The sequence below is a fragment of the Dipodomys ordii genome, unplaced genomic scaffold (assembly GCF_000151885.1).
Source record: "Dipodomys ordii isolate 6190 unplaced genomic scaffold, Dord_2.0 Scaffold12, whole genome shotgun sequence".
NCBI lineage: Eukaryota > Metazoa > Chordata > Mammalia > Rodentia > Heteromyidae > Dipodomys > Dipodomys ordii.
The window spans coordinates 2,551,664-2,569,520 of record NW_012267228.1 but is presented as its reverse complement, the minus strand read 5'-3'; the positions used below and the strand labels follow the sequence as shown (position 1 = coordinate 2,569,520).

Genomic DNA, 17,857 nt, shown 5'->3' with positions numbered 1-17,857 from the left:
TAAAGATAAAAGGTAGGCTGGAGGCATGGCTCAAATAGTAGAATGCCAGCAAGTATGGGGCTCTTGAGTTCAAGCCCTGGTACTGGCTATGGTTATTCTGCGGGAAAGAAGAAACAGTGATCTAGCCCGAGCCTGCAGCTTGCAACCATGGGAAGCCAGGGCCTAAGCCAGGTTTGTAGTCTATAGGTCTTCTTTAAAATTTTTTTTTTGGTCAGTAATGGGGCTTGAACTCTAGGCCTGGGCGTTGTCCCTGCACTCTTCAGCTCAAAGCGAGCGCTCTAGCACTTGAGCCACAGCGCCACTTCCGGTTTTCTGGTGGTTTATTGGAGATAAGAGTCTCACGGACTTTCCTGCCCCCGCTGGCTTTGAGCCGCGATCCTCAGATCTCAGCCTCCTGAGTAGCTAGGATTATAGGTGTGAGCCACCGGCGCCTAGCATTCTTTTGAATCTTAACTTTATCACTTACTGCTTACCTGAGCCAAGATGCTTCACCTTTCTGAGCCTTAGTTAGTTTTGTCAAGGTAAAATGAGGTGGTTGCGCTGGGGAAGTAGCTCAGTGGTAGAGCTATGGGTTCCATGCTTAGTGCCACAAGGGAAGAAGAAAGTCATTGGGAAGAGGAAATAATGAACACTGGTCTGTCATTCTGCAATCCTGTGGAGACTCGGTTTTACTACCCTGCTACCGACCCCATAACTATGTTCCTGCACACCTCACAGCCACAATGGGCAGGGCCTGTGTGCTGACTTCACTGATTATGACTTAGCTGCAGGGAGAAGTCTCTACCCCAGGTGGTGCTGTTTCCCCACCAATGGAGCCTAACTGTTGAGTAACTGTTTAGGACCATGTGTCTTCTGTTCCCTGGAGCCTCTGGCCAGCCCCTCACACCCCTCCACCCCACCCCCACCCACCATGTCACATTCTATCTCATCACTGTCCTTCTGTAGAAGAGGCAGAGTCAAACCTTGACAGGGATTGGTTTCATTTTAGGGGGCTGGGGAAACACCCAAGACTTGTGCACTTGGGAAGCACTCGTATGTTGAGCCACACACACAGGCCCCTGACCTGTTATTCTTTTAATACACTTGTTAACACTTGAGCTATTACAGCTTGCCTTTTGTATTTGGGGGTCAGTTTGCCTTTTGTTCTCCGATATTTGAAAATCATATCGGCCCTGGTTCCTAAAGGAATAAAGGACCTGGGCTCACCAAGACAATTGCAGTACAAGGGGAAACACTCAAGTGGAACTCCATTTTTTGTAGTAGTCTCTGTCAGGAATCTCCCCCCACCCCCCACCCCCCTTAATAATCATTTCCTTGTCAGACCTAAGCATTTTCATAGATGTGGCCATTTTATGCTTGACACAAACTGTTCTCTTTTGTTTGTTTTTAGATCCGGGGGTTTCTGTCACGGTTTGATAATGTCCTTCCTGTCAGCCTGGCATTTGACAAATGTACTGCCTGTTCCTCCAAAGTAAGTCACTTTGTGTTTGTGGAGCTTGTTTTGAAGTAAGCCTTCAGCCTTGAACCTCCAACTTACCAGCCAGCATCTGAAACCAGCCGTGGCTTCCTGTGAGGAGGGGAAGTTCAGGAAGGACTCTGTCCTGTTTCCATGGGTCACAAAGAACCCAGACTGAGAAGGCTTGATTTATGGTATTTTAGGCCTGTATCAATGGTTGTGTTGTAGCAGTTTGGGCTTAAACTTGAGTGTCACTGATCTTACTTTGTTCCTCCCCAGGGGGTTTCCCTCCCTTCAGAGACCCTAGAAGACCAAGCAGTTTTTAAGTGTTCTGGATGAGGGGAATTGGGGTAGTCCTGCCCAGGGTGTCTTTTGGAGATCTACATAATGACAAAGGAAAAGTAAACAGAGATTAGGGTCTGGGTAGGGAGCCAATAAAAGGCCCCTTCTCCTTTGATCTTTCCAGCAGCTCTAAAAATAGATCTGGTGTGCTGTCCCACAGTAATGGGAACCGGCTGAGTATCTCTAACTATAGTGATGGCGTCTCGGTTTTAATAGGCTCTGAGATGCTGTCTGAGTTATTCTTACTTGTATACTATATGTGACAGCTGATTTCCTTTTGGATGTCCCTTTAAGCCTTCTAAATGCCTAGTGATTTAACCTGAGCTTTTAAAACTCCTGTTTGCTAATCCCAGCCCTGTAGAGGCTCACAAGTTCGAGGCCAGCCTGGGAGACCCTGTCTCAACAAAACAACCCTCTTAACTGATGAGAAAGGTTTCCTGTTGAGGTCCTGTGTGCAGAGCAGAAGCCTCTGCTGTGAGCAGATTTCTCTGCTGTGTTGCCTTCATCCAGCAGTGCTGGTAGAAGTAAATTATTGAGTTGACAGATTTCTGTTGGAAACTTAACATGATCATATTTTCTGAGAGGTGCAATCCTGATTAATTTCTGTAAAAAAATTGAACTCAAATTTGATAAGCCATGTTGACACATGGGCTAACTCTAGGTGCTCAGAAGTTGAGAGTCATGTTTCTTTTCTGCTCTGAAAGTAAACTAAATCGGTTTTGTTGTTTTGCTGAGATTTAGAGCTTATCATTTGCTGGTAATTCCCCAGCAGCCCCTTCTCTCTGTGGTTCCTTTGTGTAAGAGGTATCCTATTTCCACTCGCTTCCAGGCTTTGCCCATGTCTACGTGCAATCCTCAGAAATCCAAGTTTTAGGATTATGTACTCTTCAGTCGAGTGTATTTTTTTTCCTTGTATGACTGAGTTAATTGGTCTAAAAATAACTTGGCCGTATTAATTTTCAAATTGAGATCATTTGGTTCAGGGCCATATTTTCTGTAGCTGTAGCTTTATGTCAGTCCAGCAAGTCAATGAAATGAAGATAATTGGGTTCTCCAAGTGAAATGCACACACTCGTTCTTTCTTGTTCTATTTCTAATTAAATTAGCAGGTAAGATACTGTTTATAAAAGAATCTCCGCATACCAGCTGGTAGCAGGGGAGGGGAGGAGCCCATTCTTTCAGAAAGTGGCTTTACCCTTTCACACTCACTGTAAGCACTGAAGTAAGTACGGGTCTGCCACTGTTTTCTTCTTCACAGAATCACTTCCTCTCTCGTGGCTGCTCTGAGCGGCCTGCTTTGCACACGCATGCTAGGCCATTTGATACACGCTGACTTGGATTTTAACAGCTGCTCTGTTCCCATGGCGATCACTTTTCATGTGGTCTGGGTATTAGATTTCCTTTGTGCTGAAAAGGTTGCTTCGTTTGGTGCCTGTGTTTCCTTACAGTAGAAACCCAGCTTTTGCTTATTTGGCTACCTTCTTTCCCCTCGAAGGAGCATGTCATTCTCCATTATCTGCAAACCTAACAGTAATACTTTGAAATGACAAATCCAATTACATTCCCCTCTCTGCGTGTGACTTTTTCTGAAGGCATGCTCAGAGTGATACTTTTTATACCGGATCGTATCTTAGTTGTTTCTGTTTCAAAAGATTCGTTGGGACAAAAAATGATTTTACAAAGTTTTTCCTTTGACATTTATGAAATTAATTTTGCTTTGATGAATTTTAGTATTTGTGCTTTTCTCCTAGGACCAAGGCCATATAAATACAGAGAGTTAAAAAGAGTCAAGGGATGCGATAATCTCTGTTGGGTAATAATACCTTGTTCACTAAAAAATGATACCAATAAACCATGAAAACCTCCTATTGGCTGAGGTGAGGGAGAATACCAAGGCCAGCTTCTGTGGCAGAGAAGCCAAGTCCTCTACCACAAGCCGCGCCTACTTTGTTCCATCTTCACTTGGTACATACCCATATGAATGATTCCATTTTACAGAAAAAAAAAACACAAAAATGATTGAAGAATCTCTGGGGGAGGTGAGTGATAAAAGTGGCTTTTATTTCAGTTTCTGTTTATCACCTCATAAACTTCCTAAGATGATGGTGTCTATCACTGAGACTTGAAAAAGCCTAGTCGAAGCTTACATGTTGGTTGTTTTGGTTTGGGTTTTGGTGAATACAGGGTTTGAACTCAGCACCTTGTACTTGAATTTGCTTTCTTGCTTGGCATACTATAGTTAGGTCACACCTCCAGGTCAGCTGTTTGCTGGAGATGAAGTCTCAGACATTTTCCTCCATGGTTGATCTTAAACTGCCACCCTCCAAATCTCAGCCTCCTGAGTAGCTAAGATGACCTGACGCAGGTTTTATGCATTGTTTTTCACTTGTAGAAAAGGAATCTAGATCCAACTAGGGTTGTGAACTTTCTGCCAGAGCAAAGAATGTCGTTTTGAACCCAGTATTCCTGAAAGGCCTTGGAATGTGTTGTTTCATTAGTTGTGGTCTTTTTTTTTTTTGGAGGGGGGGAGGCAATCTTTTTTAGCAACTTTATTTTAATTGGTAAAATCTTAAACTTACAGAAAGGTTGCACAAATATTACTAAACACTTTGTGATAGTTTCCATTGGTCTGTGTTCTCCTCCCTTCCTGCCTCCTCCTTTTACTCCCCTCCCACCCTTTCTGTTTGCTCATGGATTTTCAAGAGTAAATTGAAGACATTGTGTTCTATTTTAACTGAATGCTTCAATGTAAATTTCCTCGGAACAAAGAGGGTTTCTTCCCTAACATACAATATGCTTATTAAGTTAAGGCCATTTAATGTTTGCACAATATTATTATCTAATCAGCAGTCTGTATTTCAGATGTTATTTGCACCATTAATGTTCTTTGTAGGTTTGTTTGCTTTTCCTTTCTAGGGCAGTGTCCGGTTCAGGATGAAGCACTGGGTTTAGTTACCCTGTCTCTTGGGCATCTGGAAAAGATATTTACCTTCCTTTGTCTTTCTTAACTGTGACCTTTTGACACATAGCTTGTTCTTTCTGTAGTTTCCCTCAGTTTGGACTTGCCTGCCATTTTCTTGTGATTAGATTCAAGTTATTTCTGGCTTTTCAAATTCAAGTTATTTTGACTTTTTGGCAAAATGCCAAAGAAAGACTGCCAAATCTTCCTGTTAGAAGGCACATGCTGTATTTACCCTTTTGGCGATGGTAACTTCCCCCTTCCCACCTTCCAAACTACCTTTCTCAGCAGGGGGAAGCCTGGCTCCATTATCCTCAAGTCTAGAATCCAGAGTGGTTTCATACTTGCTAGTTTCTGCCTTTACAAAAAATGTACCTCATAAGTAGGCTTCAATGTATGGTTCTTTTTTTCTAGCTAAAATTCCTTCACAGTGCAGCATTGTTATCTTAAAAGAGTTGTGTAAGTTTTGACAAATGTGTACTCCTGTGTAACCCATACTCCTCCCATCAAGATGGAGAAGAACACTGTCATGGATCCAGAATCTTCCCTTGTTCCCCTTTCCAGTCAAGTCCTAAGGGAGGTGGAACATGCCACATATCATGACCGCTCTTTTGCAATAAGGAATAAAGCGAGGCGTTTTCCTAGTGCTTCATGCAACAGTAGCTGTGCTGATCAGGGACTTTTTTGGTACCTCTAGAGTCAGGAGCAGGGTTGTTCTATTGCCCATGATATTTGTGATAGTGTAGAAACCGCCTATTAAGATGAAACAGCCCTCAAACTTGGTTTGCTTCCCATCTTGGACCTGCCCACTGCACAGATGTAGCAAGTGGTACCCAAAAATCTGATCTTCAAATTTTAATTAGTGATTAACAGTGCTAATGATAGCCTCATTCTGGTGCTGACTGAGACATAATTGTTGGTGAGTTACGGCTAAACTTCTGAGAATGACTTGTGTGTGAGTGGCTTTCTGTGTACATCTGGGCATGGGCATCCAGAGTAGTGCTGGAGAAAGGGAGGGGTGGCATAATCAATACCAGCTATACCGTCACTTGGTACTTTGTATTTCCTTTCTGCCTATATCAAAGCCAGCCTGCCTGTTTATCTATAATTCTATATAATCCCACCTTTCTTTTATCATATTTCCTAGGGAGGTAAAGAAACATAAAAATACCAAATTAAACTTGGCTATTTAAACTTTGTTTTAGAAGTGCCATCCCAAAATAACCTTTCACCCAAGAGTACTACAGATGTCCTAGATTTGGAAGGGTCTTATGCAAGCATTCATTTACTTAACTGATATTTGAGTCTCTGCTGTATGCCAGTGGTGTAAGGATGATTGCCATAGTTTAGACCTGGAATGTTCCCTTAAAGGGCCTTGTATTAAAGGCTTGGTCTCCAGCCTGGTGCTATCACTAGATGGTGAGACCTTTAAGAGGTGGGGCCTAGAGAGAGAAAGTCAGATCATTGAGGATGTGCCTTTAAGGGATTTGGGGCCCTGGCTCTCCCTCTTGCTTTTTTTTTTTTTTTTCCTTCTGGCATGAACTGAGAGTTTTCTCTGCCCCTCATTGCTCTTTGATATACTGCCTAACACAGCTACTATGAGACCAACTGCCCATGAACTGAAACCTCCAAAACCTGGAGCCAACATAAGCCATTGCGCCTTAGAAGTTGATTATCTTAGGTATTTTGTTACAGTAACACCTAACTAACAATGATCAAAAATAAGCATTGTCTGATATATGCCATATAGTTTAAGACTGACATCACAATCAGCAATGACCTTATAGATAAGGTGCATCCCCTGTGTGCACCCTAGTGATTCGTAGTTTTGTCAGTGGGGTAGACCAGCAGGGGCTGTGCAGAGGGTGACTTCTGGATTGGGGTTAAAGGGCAAGTAAGAATTGTTAGAGACCTATGGAAGAGAAAACACAGCCAGCATGCACATGAAGCTGTTGAGTACAGCAGCTGTAACTTCACAGAGATACCCAGTTATCTTGGTCAGAGCCTTTTTCATTTTGGCTGTTCTCAAGCTGAAATCTCGTGGACTTTGTCTAATACTGGAGGCTGCTGTTTTGAATTTTACAGTTCCATATCTAACTTTCTTACCTAGTGGAGCTTAGGGGAGAAAGAAATCCGGCAGCTGCAGCAGGTGCTGGGAGGGAGGACATGGGGACCTCTGGGGCCTGGCTCTGTCCTCCCTGGCCCATGAGTGACCTCAAGCATGATGCTTCTGCCTCTGCCTGCCTCCACGTCTTCCTTTGCTCAGTGAGTCAGCTGGAAGAGATGAATTCTGGCCCATTATTGACACTTTTAGTAGCTTTTTTTTTACTTTGTTTTTATTATTTTTATTTCACATGCAGTCTTAAAAGGTATTATTTGTTTATGTCTTATATGTGTGTGTATGTTTATGTTTGAGAGTGTGTGTGTGTGTGTGTGTTTGGCACTCCACACTCTACCACTGAGTCACATCTCCCAGCCTGGCAATCCACTTAAACAGCAGAGAAATAAGCAAATACATTTAAGGAAGACCCATCATCCTGACCACTCGGCTTACTGCTGACTGCATTCTCTACCCTTGACTTTTCAGAAAACCTGCATGTACATAATACACACAGAAAGTCCCCTTCCTGCACATTCCCACTTGAAGTTTGAGATGAGCTCAGGTAGGGGGATCTGTGGTACTGCATTGAGGGAACTCCCTACTTCTCAGATTTGATAGGTTTTAAATCTCAGTCATTTACAAGGACCGGCCAGCGCCTAATCGGAAGGACTCTCCAATGCTTGTGCCAGGAATCTTTGCATACAGCTTCTCAGTGGCAAATGTTACTCAAAATTGGGTTGCAGCCAGATTTTTCTTCTTCTTTCCAAAAGGGACATAAATCTCTGGTTTGGAAAATGATGAGTAACCTGCCCCCACCCCCAGGTTCTCTTTTCTATCTCATTTACCCAGTGAGGCCTCAAGCCTTCTATTTTAACATGTGTGATGGATTCCATATGTATGGCTGTGTGGTGTAAACTGTATCCCACATCTTGTCCTTAGCAACTAGTGTTTCTCCAGTCTCCAGAGCTGCTCTGTTCCCAGAAGGAGATGGAATATCCTGCCAGAGCCAGGGAACAGTGTTCAGCTACAAGCCCTAACCTCCAAGCTCTTGGCTCTTCACCTCATTGAAAACCTTGGACATTTCTCCCTTTGCTTCAATTTCCTCATCCACAGAGTGGGGAAAATATTTTCTGTTTCCCAGGGAAATTGCAATGGCTGACGTATATCCAGTTCTATCCAGTTCCCTGTGGCCAAGTACCAAGGCCTTTGCCCACTCCTGGGACTGGTGTTGCACTGCAAGCAAGAAGAAAACAAAGACCCCTGTGATCATATTACATCTCTTGGGGTGCATGGAGCCTCTTTGGGGCTCACTGTCTGTCCACAGTCAGTGCAGCAAGAGGGACAGAATCAGGATTTGGAGCTATGGCTTTAGAAAGCTCAGAAAGCCTGTTTCCCTGTCCTTTTGGGAAGTGCTACTTAAGCCTTTTGTGTGATTACAGAGAAGTGTAATTGTGCTGCCTGTGGTCCTCCAGAACACCTGATCAGCCGGTAGTGCTGGGCCTGCAACCTCCTTCCATGTCACCTGCCATCACAAACAGACCAGCAGCTGGTGGGAACACACTTTTCCCCCTTAAAGGGCTCCTTTTTCTATGTATCCTTTTGTTTGAAACTAATTTGTTTCACTTCTAGCATCCACCATCTTGACATAGAATTTTTGAGTCATAGATCTTGTTAGGATCCATCACGACCATTCCAGGGCACCATGCGGAGGCAGGCAGGCACAGAAGAAAGATTATTGTAAGGTTTATTAGAGAGGCCATATATCCCCCTGGAGAAGGAGCAATATGGCATCTGCGCCCATCCAGGTGGGTTGCTCTGGGGCAAGTGGTATGTGCTGGTAGATCTATGGGGAAGAGAGGGAGTGGTCAGCTATGTGAAGGGAACTCTAAGGCAGGGAGGAGCTCAGGTCTGGGTGGAGTTGAGGACCAGAGGTGGGGATAATGCTAATAGATCTTGATCGCTTTGATGATAGGTCCTCTGAAAGGATTAGGTGTGAGTATGTGGGGAGAGGGGGGAGTTGAACTTAGGTCCTTGTGCTTAGTAGATAGGCATCTTTACCCTGAGTGTATGCCACCAGCTCTGTTCCTTTTGCTGGTTATTTTTAAGCTAGGACCTTGCTTCCCGCCCGGGTGTACCCGAGCCTTACCTGCTTCCATCCATATGTAGGACAACAGATGCACACCAGTGCCCTGTTCTCAGTTGAGAAGCTCTGTGTGTGTACATGTGGATAACACTTTGCATGGAGGGTTTTCAACATGCTTACTAGGCAAGCACTCTGCCACTTGAGCTGTACCCTCACCCTTCTCAATATGAATTGAAATTTGACATGTTTATTTTACTGTCATAGTAATTCAGATAAATACTTTCATAATCCATACTGGATGAGATAGTAAAGGTGCTACATTTATAAATACAGGTGTGTGAGGTTATTTGATCCTCTTTACCCAAGAAATGCAGCTAGATTCAAAGGGGTAGCTAGTTCCTGGCAAATGGTATGAACCAATTAAATATGTTGGGAATGGTGAGAAAGATTAATGAACAGCACAAAAGGAGACAAAACTAGCCAGTGTCCCCAGGAGCTCACAATCTGGGATGCTAGCCATCATAGTAGATGCCTATCTATATGTATGGAGGTACAATTTGTCTTCATTCATTTACTTGGTGCCAGTACTGAGTCTTGAACTCAGGGCCAGAGCATTCTCCCCTAGCTTTTTTGCTTAAAGCTAGTGCTCTACCAGAGCCACACCTCTGCTTGCAGTGAGTTGCTGCATTGCCACATTCTGAACAGTGAGTCCACTGAGGCTCTTTGTAGCTTCTAGTATCCTATTGGCTTTCATTGGTTTCCAGAGTACATTGAAGCAGGACAGATGTTTTGGGGATTCATTCTGGCAGTGAAGGGGCTTGCTTGCTTGCTTTTTTTTTTAATGTCTCCATCTCACTTTTTCGCATAGAAGATGTGATAGAGTCATTTGCGAATATACTTCCTGAAGTTAGCATCCTTGTGACTTGTTTATGTACTATTCTATAAGACAATAATAAGAAATTCTACAGTATCTGGCCTTTCCTAATTTCAAATATTGCAAATTACCAGAACTGTCCTGGGAGTACACAGACACTGAATAGCATGGAGTACAGACCACCATCCTGGTGGCTTGGAGTACACAGGTGGACACGTGGTAGCATCCTAAGAAAGGTAGCACCGCTATACCAGCTATTCACACTCCTGAGAAGATTCCTTGGGAGAGTGTGTCTACTTGTCACACTACCTTGTGTTAGAACTTATATCCAGCAATTGGTTGACAAGAGCTGACCTCACATCGAGATCCTCGGGATCTCAGCCTCCCAAGTAGTATCTGGCTTTCCCTTTTCTTTCATGTCTGCTCATTCATGACATACCTTGACAGGGAATACTAGAAGTGACAACAGAGGCAAGGGACAGTTACCCCGCTCCCCAAACAAGGACCTTGGATTTAGTGTGAATCTTGCTTAAAAAAGAGCATTTATGCATTGCTTAAATAAAACCTCTGTAAAAATCAATTTCCATCCTCAGTTTACTTTGACCTGACTGATGGAAAAGATTGATTTCAGTGGTATTGTAAGCAGAGTTAGAAAATAGGTGAGCAAGTGGACTTGCTAGTAGAGTGACCTCTGTAAAAAAAACAAACAAACAAATGCATGTGGGTCTCCTGACCCCCAGAAGAGAGAGTTTCATTTCACAATGTCTGCTTTCCATTACTGAGTGCATCTATTCCAGTACACCCTGAACACACGCATGGAAAGCGAGACCCACACCATCCTGTCACACACCGACCCTGAAAGAGGCCTGCGGTCTGCGACGGGCCTGGGGGAGCGCGCCAGGGGAGGCTGAGCGCCTGTGTCAGCCGGCTGTGCCAGCCGCAGACTGTGCACGTTCTCCTTGGGAAAGCGTTTCTGCACACGTCCTGTATTCTTCCTAGCCAGCCTGCTCAGGGGTACGTTCTTGACCTTGGAGGGTAGGGTTGGGTTTGTTTTTTTAAAGTAATTTGAAACTATCTGGTGAGTAAAGAGAAGGAGAGTTTGCAAAATAAATAAGTAAATAACAAAATAAGCTTCGAGGCTTAAAATGACCGAAGTTTCGAGTGAGAGCAATAGAAGGGCCCCACAGGGCACTCATCTGAGCCACAGCCAACACACACTGTGGGCCGCCAGAGCCCCTCCACAGGAGCTGCAGCACCGTTGCAGCCAGCCAGAAACTGAAAGCTGCATCTGTACTGAACACGGCAGACGCTTGCCCTCACACTTTCCTCTGTGATGAGGTAGTATAGCTGCCAACACAGCATTTACCTCGTACTAGGTATTGCAAGTAATTCTGAGAGCCGGTGCCCCAGTGCCTCCCATCTATAATCCTAGCTACCCAGGAGGTTGAGGCCTGGAGAAGTGGGCAAAAAGTACTCAAGACTCTCATCTCCAGTTAGTCAGCAAAAAGCTGGTCTGGAGGCATGGCTTGAGTGGTGAAGCACCATCTATGAGCAAGGAAGCTGAGTGAACAAGGCTCTGAGTTCAAGCCTTGAGCCCCATGGATTTAGGGATCTTAAAAGTACCAGAACTTTTCCAGAAAGTTCTGAGGGACCCTCATTGTGAGTACAGCAAGAGGAGTCCCCCACGGTGGACTTGGGGGAGTTGGTCAGCTTTCTGAGCTTTGGTGGCCTCAGGTATGACATCAAAGGCCTTTTCAGTGGCCTTTGGAGAAGCACCGGTGTGGCAGCCATTAGTGCTTTCATGTGGACTGAAGCAGGCAACACTTTCCATCTTGAGAAACTCCCAAAGGGGAGGGTATCAAGAAGAGGAGGGGCAATTCCTGTGTGGAAGGGCCTAACCTGAGGCAAGCAGACACTAGTGCTGGTATTAGAGTCTTTGTCTTTTCCTTTTCTTCCTATTTCTTTCCAGGCAGTCGGTTCATCTGAGGGCTTAATTATTAACCAGAGTGCAGTGTCCTTTTGCTGTTCCTCAGAGTATGCATAGGGGAGAAAGTGAACCTGCTCTTCTCCGGAGTGCTAAGTACCTGTGCAGGTGTCTGCGACTAGCACCAGGGCCACTTGACGTAAGCTGGAACCTCAGGAGATGCTGATTGACTTCTGAAGCTCTTGGTGCTCTTCATGGCACAGAGAGAAGAGGCCCAGGGTGGCGGAGCACCTGGGCTGCTGCCAGCGCCTCTGTCCGGGTTCCCACCCTGCACGGCTTCTTGGAAGCTTTTCTCCAGCCTCCGTCTCTCAGTGGGGTGGGGCTGGCGCAGCGTGAGCAGGAAGGACTTGCTTCTAGGCTTGGAGCATTGAATGGATGCTGCCCAGGTATCTCTTCCCAAGTTCCAGTGAAGTGGCCAGCCACAGAGCGCAAAGTCCTGGACCCCCACCTCCAGTCTTCTACCAGCTGTACAGTGGTGTGACTGTGTCAGTTCACACACAGTTTCATTTTCTGCATTGTGGGGTAGCGGGGAGTGCATTTTCAATTTTGAGCATCTTCAAGGATTGACTGGCCGGCTCCTTCAGGCTATTCTAGAGGACTTGTCCTTTGAAAGGGGGTCCTTGATGTACAGAAGAATTTTTCCTCTCTCAGTTTTCACGCTATCATGGGAAAACCACATGGGCTTCTTATACCAGAGCACGTTTCTCATGGGGGTGAGAGTTTAAAGGCTTTTGCTCCATAAACTGTTCAGGACAGGCGTTCATGCTTTCATTTTGGTCAATTCTCAGCTTAAATACTAAAGAAAAAAAAGTGTCTTGGGCAGTGCATCCACTGTGACTCGTACTGGGCTTGAGCACACAGGACAGCTGCCCCCCAGCTTTCCAGTCCTGTGAATGTAGTATTGATTAGATGACAGAATTATGAGTAGAATACAAAAGCCAGGTGCTTGGGGAAGATTTTTTTTTTTTGGTTGGTCTTTGGGCTTAAACTTGGTCTGAGTGCCGTCCCTCATCTCTTGAGCTCAAGGCTAGTGCTGTACCACTTGAGCCACAATACTACTTTCAGTTTTCTGGTGGCTTATTGGAGATAAGAGTTTCACAGACTTTCCTGCCCAGGCTGGCTTTGAACCACAATCATCAGACCAGAGCCTGCTGAGTAGCTAGGATTACAGGCATGAGCCACTGGCGCCTAGCTCGGGAAGATAACTTTTTAAAAACAGTTTGTGTGTCATTGCATTGCAGGGGCTAAGAAACAGACCGATGGCATTGTTGGCAGGCTCCCAGCCCCAGCAGAGCCCACACCCCAAGACTGTCTCTGCAGCTTCCTGTGGTTTCCCTGCTGAAGAGAAACAGCCTTTTTCTTGGAAGGCCCACGATGGCAAGTGTGTGTGTCTGCTTGCTCAGAATCGTGCTCTTCCAGCTTCAAGGCTAGGTCCCAGGCTTTGTTTGGATAGTTTAATGCAGCACAGTCATTGCAATGTGAATCAGCCCAGTGCTGCAGCTCCCGGCAGTGCCCATTGGTTTGGTAGAAATTGGGAGCTTCCAGGGTGAGACGTGTCATGCTACCCAGCAGCCTGTAACAGTGAAGTCAAACCTAAGACCAAATGTTGCCATACATACAAACATGTACTACCAAGCAGGCATAAGTTATTCAGCGCGTTCTTACCAACTAGGAAAAGCCCAACTCTTGACTCTTGGTATGTATCTTACATCAAAAATTCAGTAGCAGCTAAGCATGAATAGTCAGTTATGCCTTTAATCTAGCTACTGGGGAGGCTGAGATTGGAAGGGTGGACGTTTGAGGTCAGGCTGGGCAGGAGAGTTCATGAGAGCTGGATGCGGTGGGGCCTGCCTGTTGTCCTACTGTGACAGGAAGCCTCAAATAGGCATGTTTCTGAGCAGGAAGCAAGACCTTATCTCAAAAATCTCCAGCACAAAAAAGGGGCTGGAGGTTTGGCTCTGAAGCGAGAGTGCCTGCCCAGCAAGCACAAGGCCCCAGGTTCAAACCCACTACCACAAAGAGCAAGCAAACAAAACTTCAGTAGAAACAGACCATAGAAATCATTTCATTTCAGGACATAGCTAGTTTTAGTTGGAGCCACTGGTGTAGGACTAGCGCTCTAGGTCTAGGGAGCTACGTACTGCAGCATGTTGTTTTCTGGTTTAATAGATTTCCTGTAGCCATGTGTCTGTACAAGGCTCTAGGACCTGTGCAATATTTCTAGGCACATACAGGTATCTTAATGCCCAGTATTTTCACCAGAAAAAAAAATTCTATTTTTTTACTTATTAATTACTTTACTTACTGGTGTCGATTTGGATGGCTGTAGTTGTTATGCTTGTAGGAGCGAAACTTAGAGACTCCATTCCTGCTTAGAGTGCCTCAGATATTAACAACCTCAGGAGAAAGAGGGGAGCCTATGGGTGTATGATGTCTATTCACACTGTGTATGGTGAAGTATTTAAAAATAAATAATAGATCATATAGCAGCGACAGCTAACATAACAGCGGGACGCATCAGAATGTTGGGCTTTGGTATTGCCAGTCATCGGCAAAGCAACTGCCTCCAGTGTCAGCTGAACAAAGGAGGGACAAGAGCTATGGGTTTCGATAGTTTTGTAGGCGTTTTCAAACGCCTTTGCGTTTCTTCATATTCTAATATGCATAGAAGTGTTGTGTTTCCCCACCCAATTCTCCAGATAAATCTTTGTCTAGGGTGATGGTGAATAAATTACAAGGATAAAACTTGAACCTCCACCCTCTGTAGTTTCTCAGAATTTTAAGAGTAAGTCACTACCAGGAAGAGCTGTTACTCTTATTCAAAGAATGTCGTAGAGCTTCTTCCCCAATTATTGACCAGGAGGGCCATGTACTAGGGAGGTAACACAGGACAGCATACTAGAACAGTTCTACCTTAACTGGTTCTCTTACTGAAGTCACTTAAAGTAGATAGAAACCTAGGTGCCTCATACCCAAAATCCTAGCTACTCAGGAGGCAGAGATCTGGAGGATCATGGTTCAGAGATAGTCTGGGCAGAAAAGTCTGCAAGATTCCTATCTCCAATTAACCAACAAAATGGCAGTGACAGAGCATCAGCTGAGTGCAAGGCCCCGAGTTTTAAGTGCCTGTACTCCGGGGGTGGGGGGAGCTGCTAAAGAAGGGGTTGAAGAAGAGAAAGAAATTAGATGACTTGTTTCCAAGTACCTTAACATCAAAGAATAGCTAATTACTAGGAATCCTGAGGTGACATACTGAAGAGAACGTGAACATGGATGGACATTCCCTTAACTGAAAAAGGAAGCTGAGACCGAGCAGCGCTGAGTGCTTTTCAAGGAGGAGGAGAGGAGAATCCAAGTTAAAGTCAGACTGTTGTCAGACGTGGTGAACCATTCTCCATTTCAGGGAGAGCTCCAAGTGGGAGTCAGGGTGAATTTGAACTCACCTGACCTCGTGTTGGCTGCAGCAATTTCGTATCTGTGGCCCAGAAACCTTAAGGCTTACTTGGCATTAGACGGTTCCGCTCAGTGCCTGCGACCGCAGTGAGATCTTTGAGGAGAACACCGTGCGCTGAGAGCCAGACGTGCTGAGGCTGAGGCAGGAGGCTTGCAAGCTCAAGGCAAGCCCCGTCATCTTTAGCTGTGTCCCCATTTTAAAAGGCCCAGAATGAGTGGACAAACGTTTATCTCCAGAAATAGAAAAGGCCCTACAAAATGTACAAACGTGAGCGTATGTATAGAAATTACCAGAAGAGTGGAACAATTAATAAAACCAAAATATCATTGTTGGAAAGCCATGTGTAGGAGTGGGGAGTAGCCCAGTTGTGGGATGCTTGTCTAATGTACTCGAGGTCCTGGGTTCCATCCCTGGCACTGTAAAGAGCGGGAGGCGGGGCCAGGGGCGGAGGGACTTGCAGACTTGAATCTCTGGTGAGACTGAATGAGAAGCAAGAAAGCACAAACCAGCATGTATCTCCAGCAGGCACTATTGCTTTTTTTTTGGGGGGGGGGGAAGGAGGGCTTGAACTCTGGGCCTGGGTGCCATCCCTGAGCTCTTCAGCTCAGGGCAAGTGATCTACTACTGAGCCATAGTGCCACTTCCAGTTTTCTGGTGGTTCATTGCGGGTAAGAGTCTCATGGACTTTCCTTGCTGGGGCTGGCATTGAACCGAGATCCTCAGATCTCAACCTCCTGAGTAGCTAGGATGACAGGCGTGAGCCACCGGCACCCGGCTCACTATTGCATTTTTAAGCAGCAGGTAGGAAAGAATACATTTATAACTCTGGTCTTTAAGAATATGCAAAAGTAGGCGCCACTGTGAGGGGGACCGAAAATTCTAAAGGGCAGCCAGGACGTGGAGATCCACCCAGCCAGTGGTCTCCAAGGGGGGCCAGACGGGGTGTGACAGCAGAACCCACAGCTGTTCATTCTCTGTTTTATTTGACTTTTCTGTTATGTCACAGCAGAGAAGGCTGCAGGAAGAAGTAGGAATTGGGCACCCAGGTGTGGGCAGCGGTGCCCATCACTGGCTACTCTTTTGGCAGAGGGGGTCACAATCTGATGGTCTTTCTGAGAAGGCTCACCCCAGCCTAAAAGCTCTTGATGCAGAACTTCCAAAGTAGGACTTCCCAACTGGCCCGCAGATAGATCACTCTACCCGTCAGCCTTGGGCCGTCAGAGACTGAACCCAGAGTACATGTTTTCAGTAACTTCAGCTACCAGACCACATTCTTAGCTTAAACCAGCATATGTAGCTTTTTGAAATTCAAACTCTTCCTCTTAATCTGAGCACCCACGTACACAGGCTGTAGCAACCAGCCCAACAAGTACATGGTGTAAGCAGGGCGACTGGCTTGAAGATAACAGGAAGCGAATAGGGACTGGAGCCATCCTCAGCTAAGTTCTCTTCCAGGGCAGCAAAGGGCTGCCTTGGCATGATGGGTTGCTGTGGAGGAAATTGGGAATGATGTTGCCAAATCTAATGATTTTTGTTTGTACTTTAGGAGTAGTTAAATAGCTGAATTTTAATGTGAAAATTATTTTTAAGTGTTAGATCCATTTTTTTAAAACCTCTTCCAAAGTTGTGCATGAACCAGACCAAAAGTACTGTAGACTGTTCCAGCTGTCAATTTATGACAATGCCCTCAACAGCCATGCAGAGGGAAAAGAGAGAATACTGTACAACATAATGCAATCTTATCGATAGAACCTCTGTGCCAGATAAGTGCTTATATAACTCTCGATTCCAAAATGAAATGCACTGAACCCAAATTCACATTGTAAGTCATGTCGTGTTCTTAAGGAAACCTGGCTGCAGGGAAGAAGGAATGAAGGACTTCTTACCATGAATAATGTGTCGAAGGGATTAAGTCAAACGGCCCAGCAACCTTTGGTATCACACACAGTCATGTCTTTTAGCGCAACAACTAAAGACGAGTCGGGCATGCTAGGCAAGCCCTTACTGCTAGACTCACAAGCCCTTTGTGTTTGAGAGAGGGTCTCCCTAACTTCTGCCAGCGTTGGCTTCAAACCCACAATCCTCCTGCCTCTTCTACCCCAGCACTGCAATCGTTGGGATTACACATGTGCACCACTATGTTCAACTTAAAGATGAGTTTTGAAAGTGCATAGTAAAGAAACATGTGTGCTTCTTTGTGGATGAGTGTCAGGGCCTGTGCCCCTGTGTAGCTGCAGGAGACATTCTTACCACGTGGCTGAGGGCCAGCATCACTGTCTTCGGGAAACTCGCCGGAATCACCAAGCTCAGATCCCAGTCTGGATCTAACTGATTAGTCAGCAACTCTGAAGCCCTCCAGGGACCCTGCTCATACTCAGGTGCCTGCTCTGCGTTGTGCATGGAGTTAGAGAGCTAGCCTTTGTTACATTCACATTTTTAAGGGGAAAAAAAAGATAAATGAGGTAGTAAGTTTTGGTTGTGTTTTTTTAAATTTTTGGTCGGTGGTGGGCTTGGGTGTTGTCCCTCAGCTCTTCGGCTCAAGGTAAGCACTCTACCACTTGAGCCACAGCGCCACTTCCAGTTTTCTGATGGCTTATTGGGAAT

At 45.3% G+C, this 17,857-nt stretch overlaps 1 protein-coding gene across 1 annotated transcript in view; it reads left to right on the top strand.

Annotated features, from left to right (window-relative positions):
- Atg7 (autophagy related 7) overlaps positions 1-17,857 on the top strand; it is a 154,315-nt gene that overhangs the window by 55,520 nt on the left and 80,938 nt on the right. The window contains 1 exon segment of the mRNA XM_013010309.1: positions 1,391-1,471. Coding sequence (XP_012865763.1) covers positions 1,391-1,471 — 81 coding nt within the window.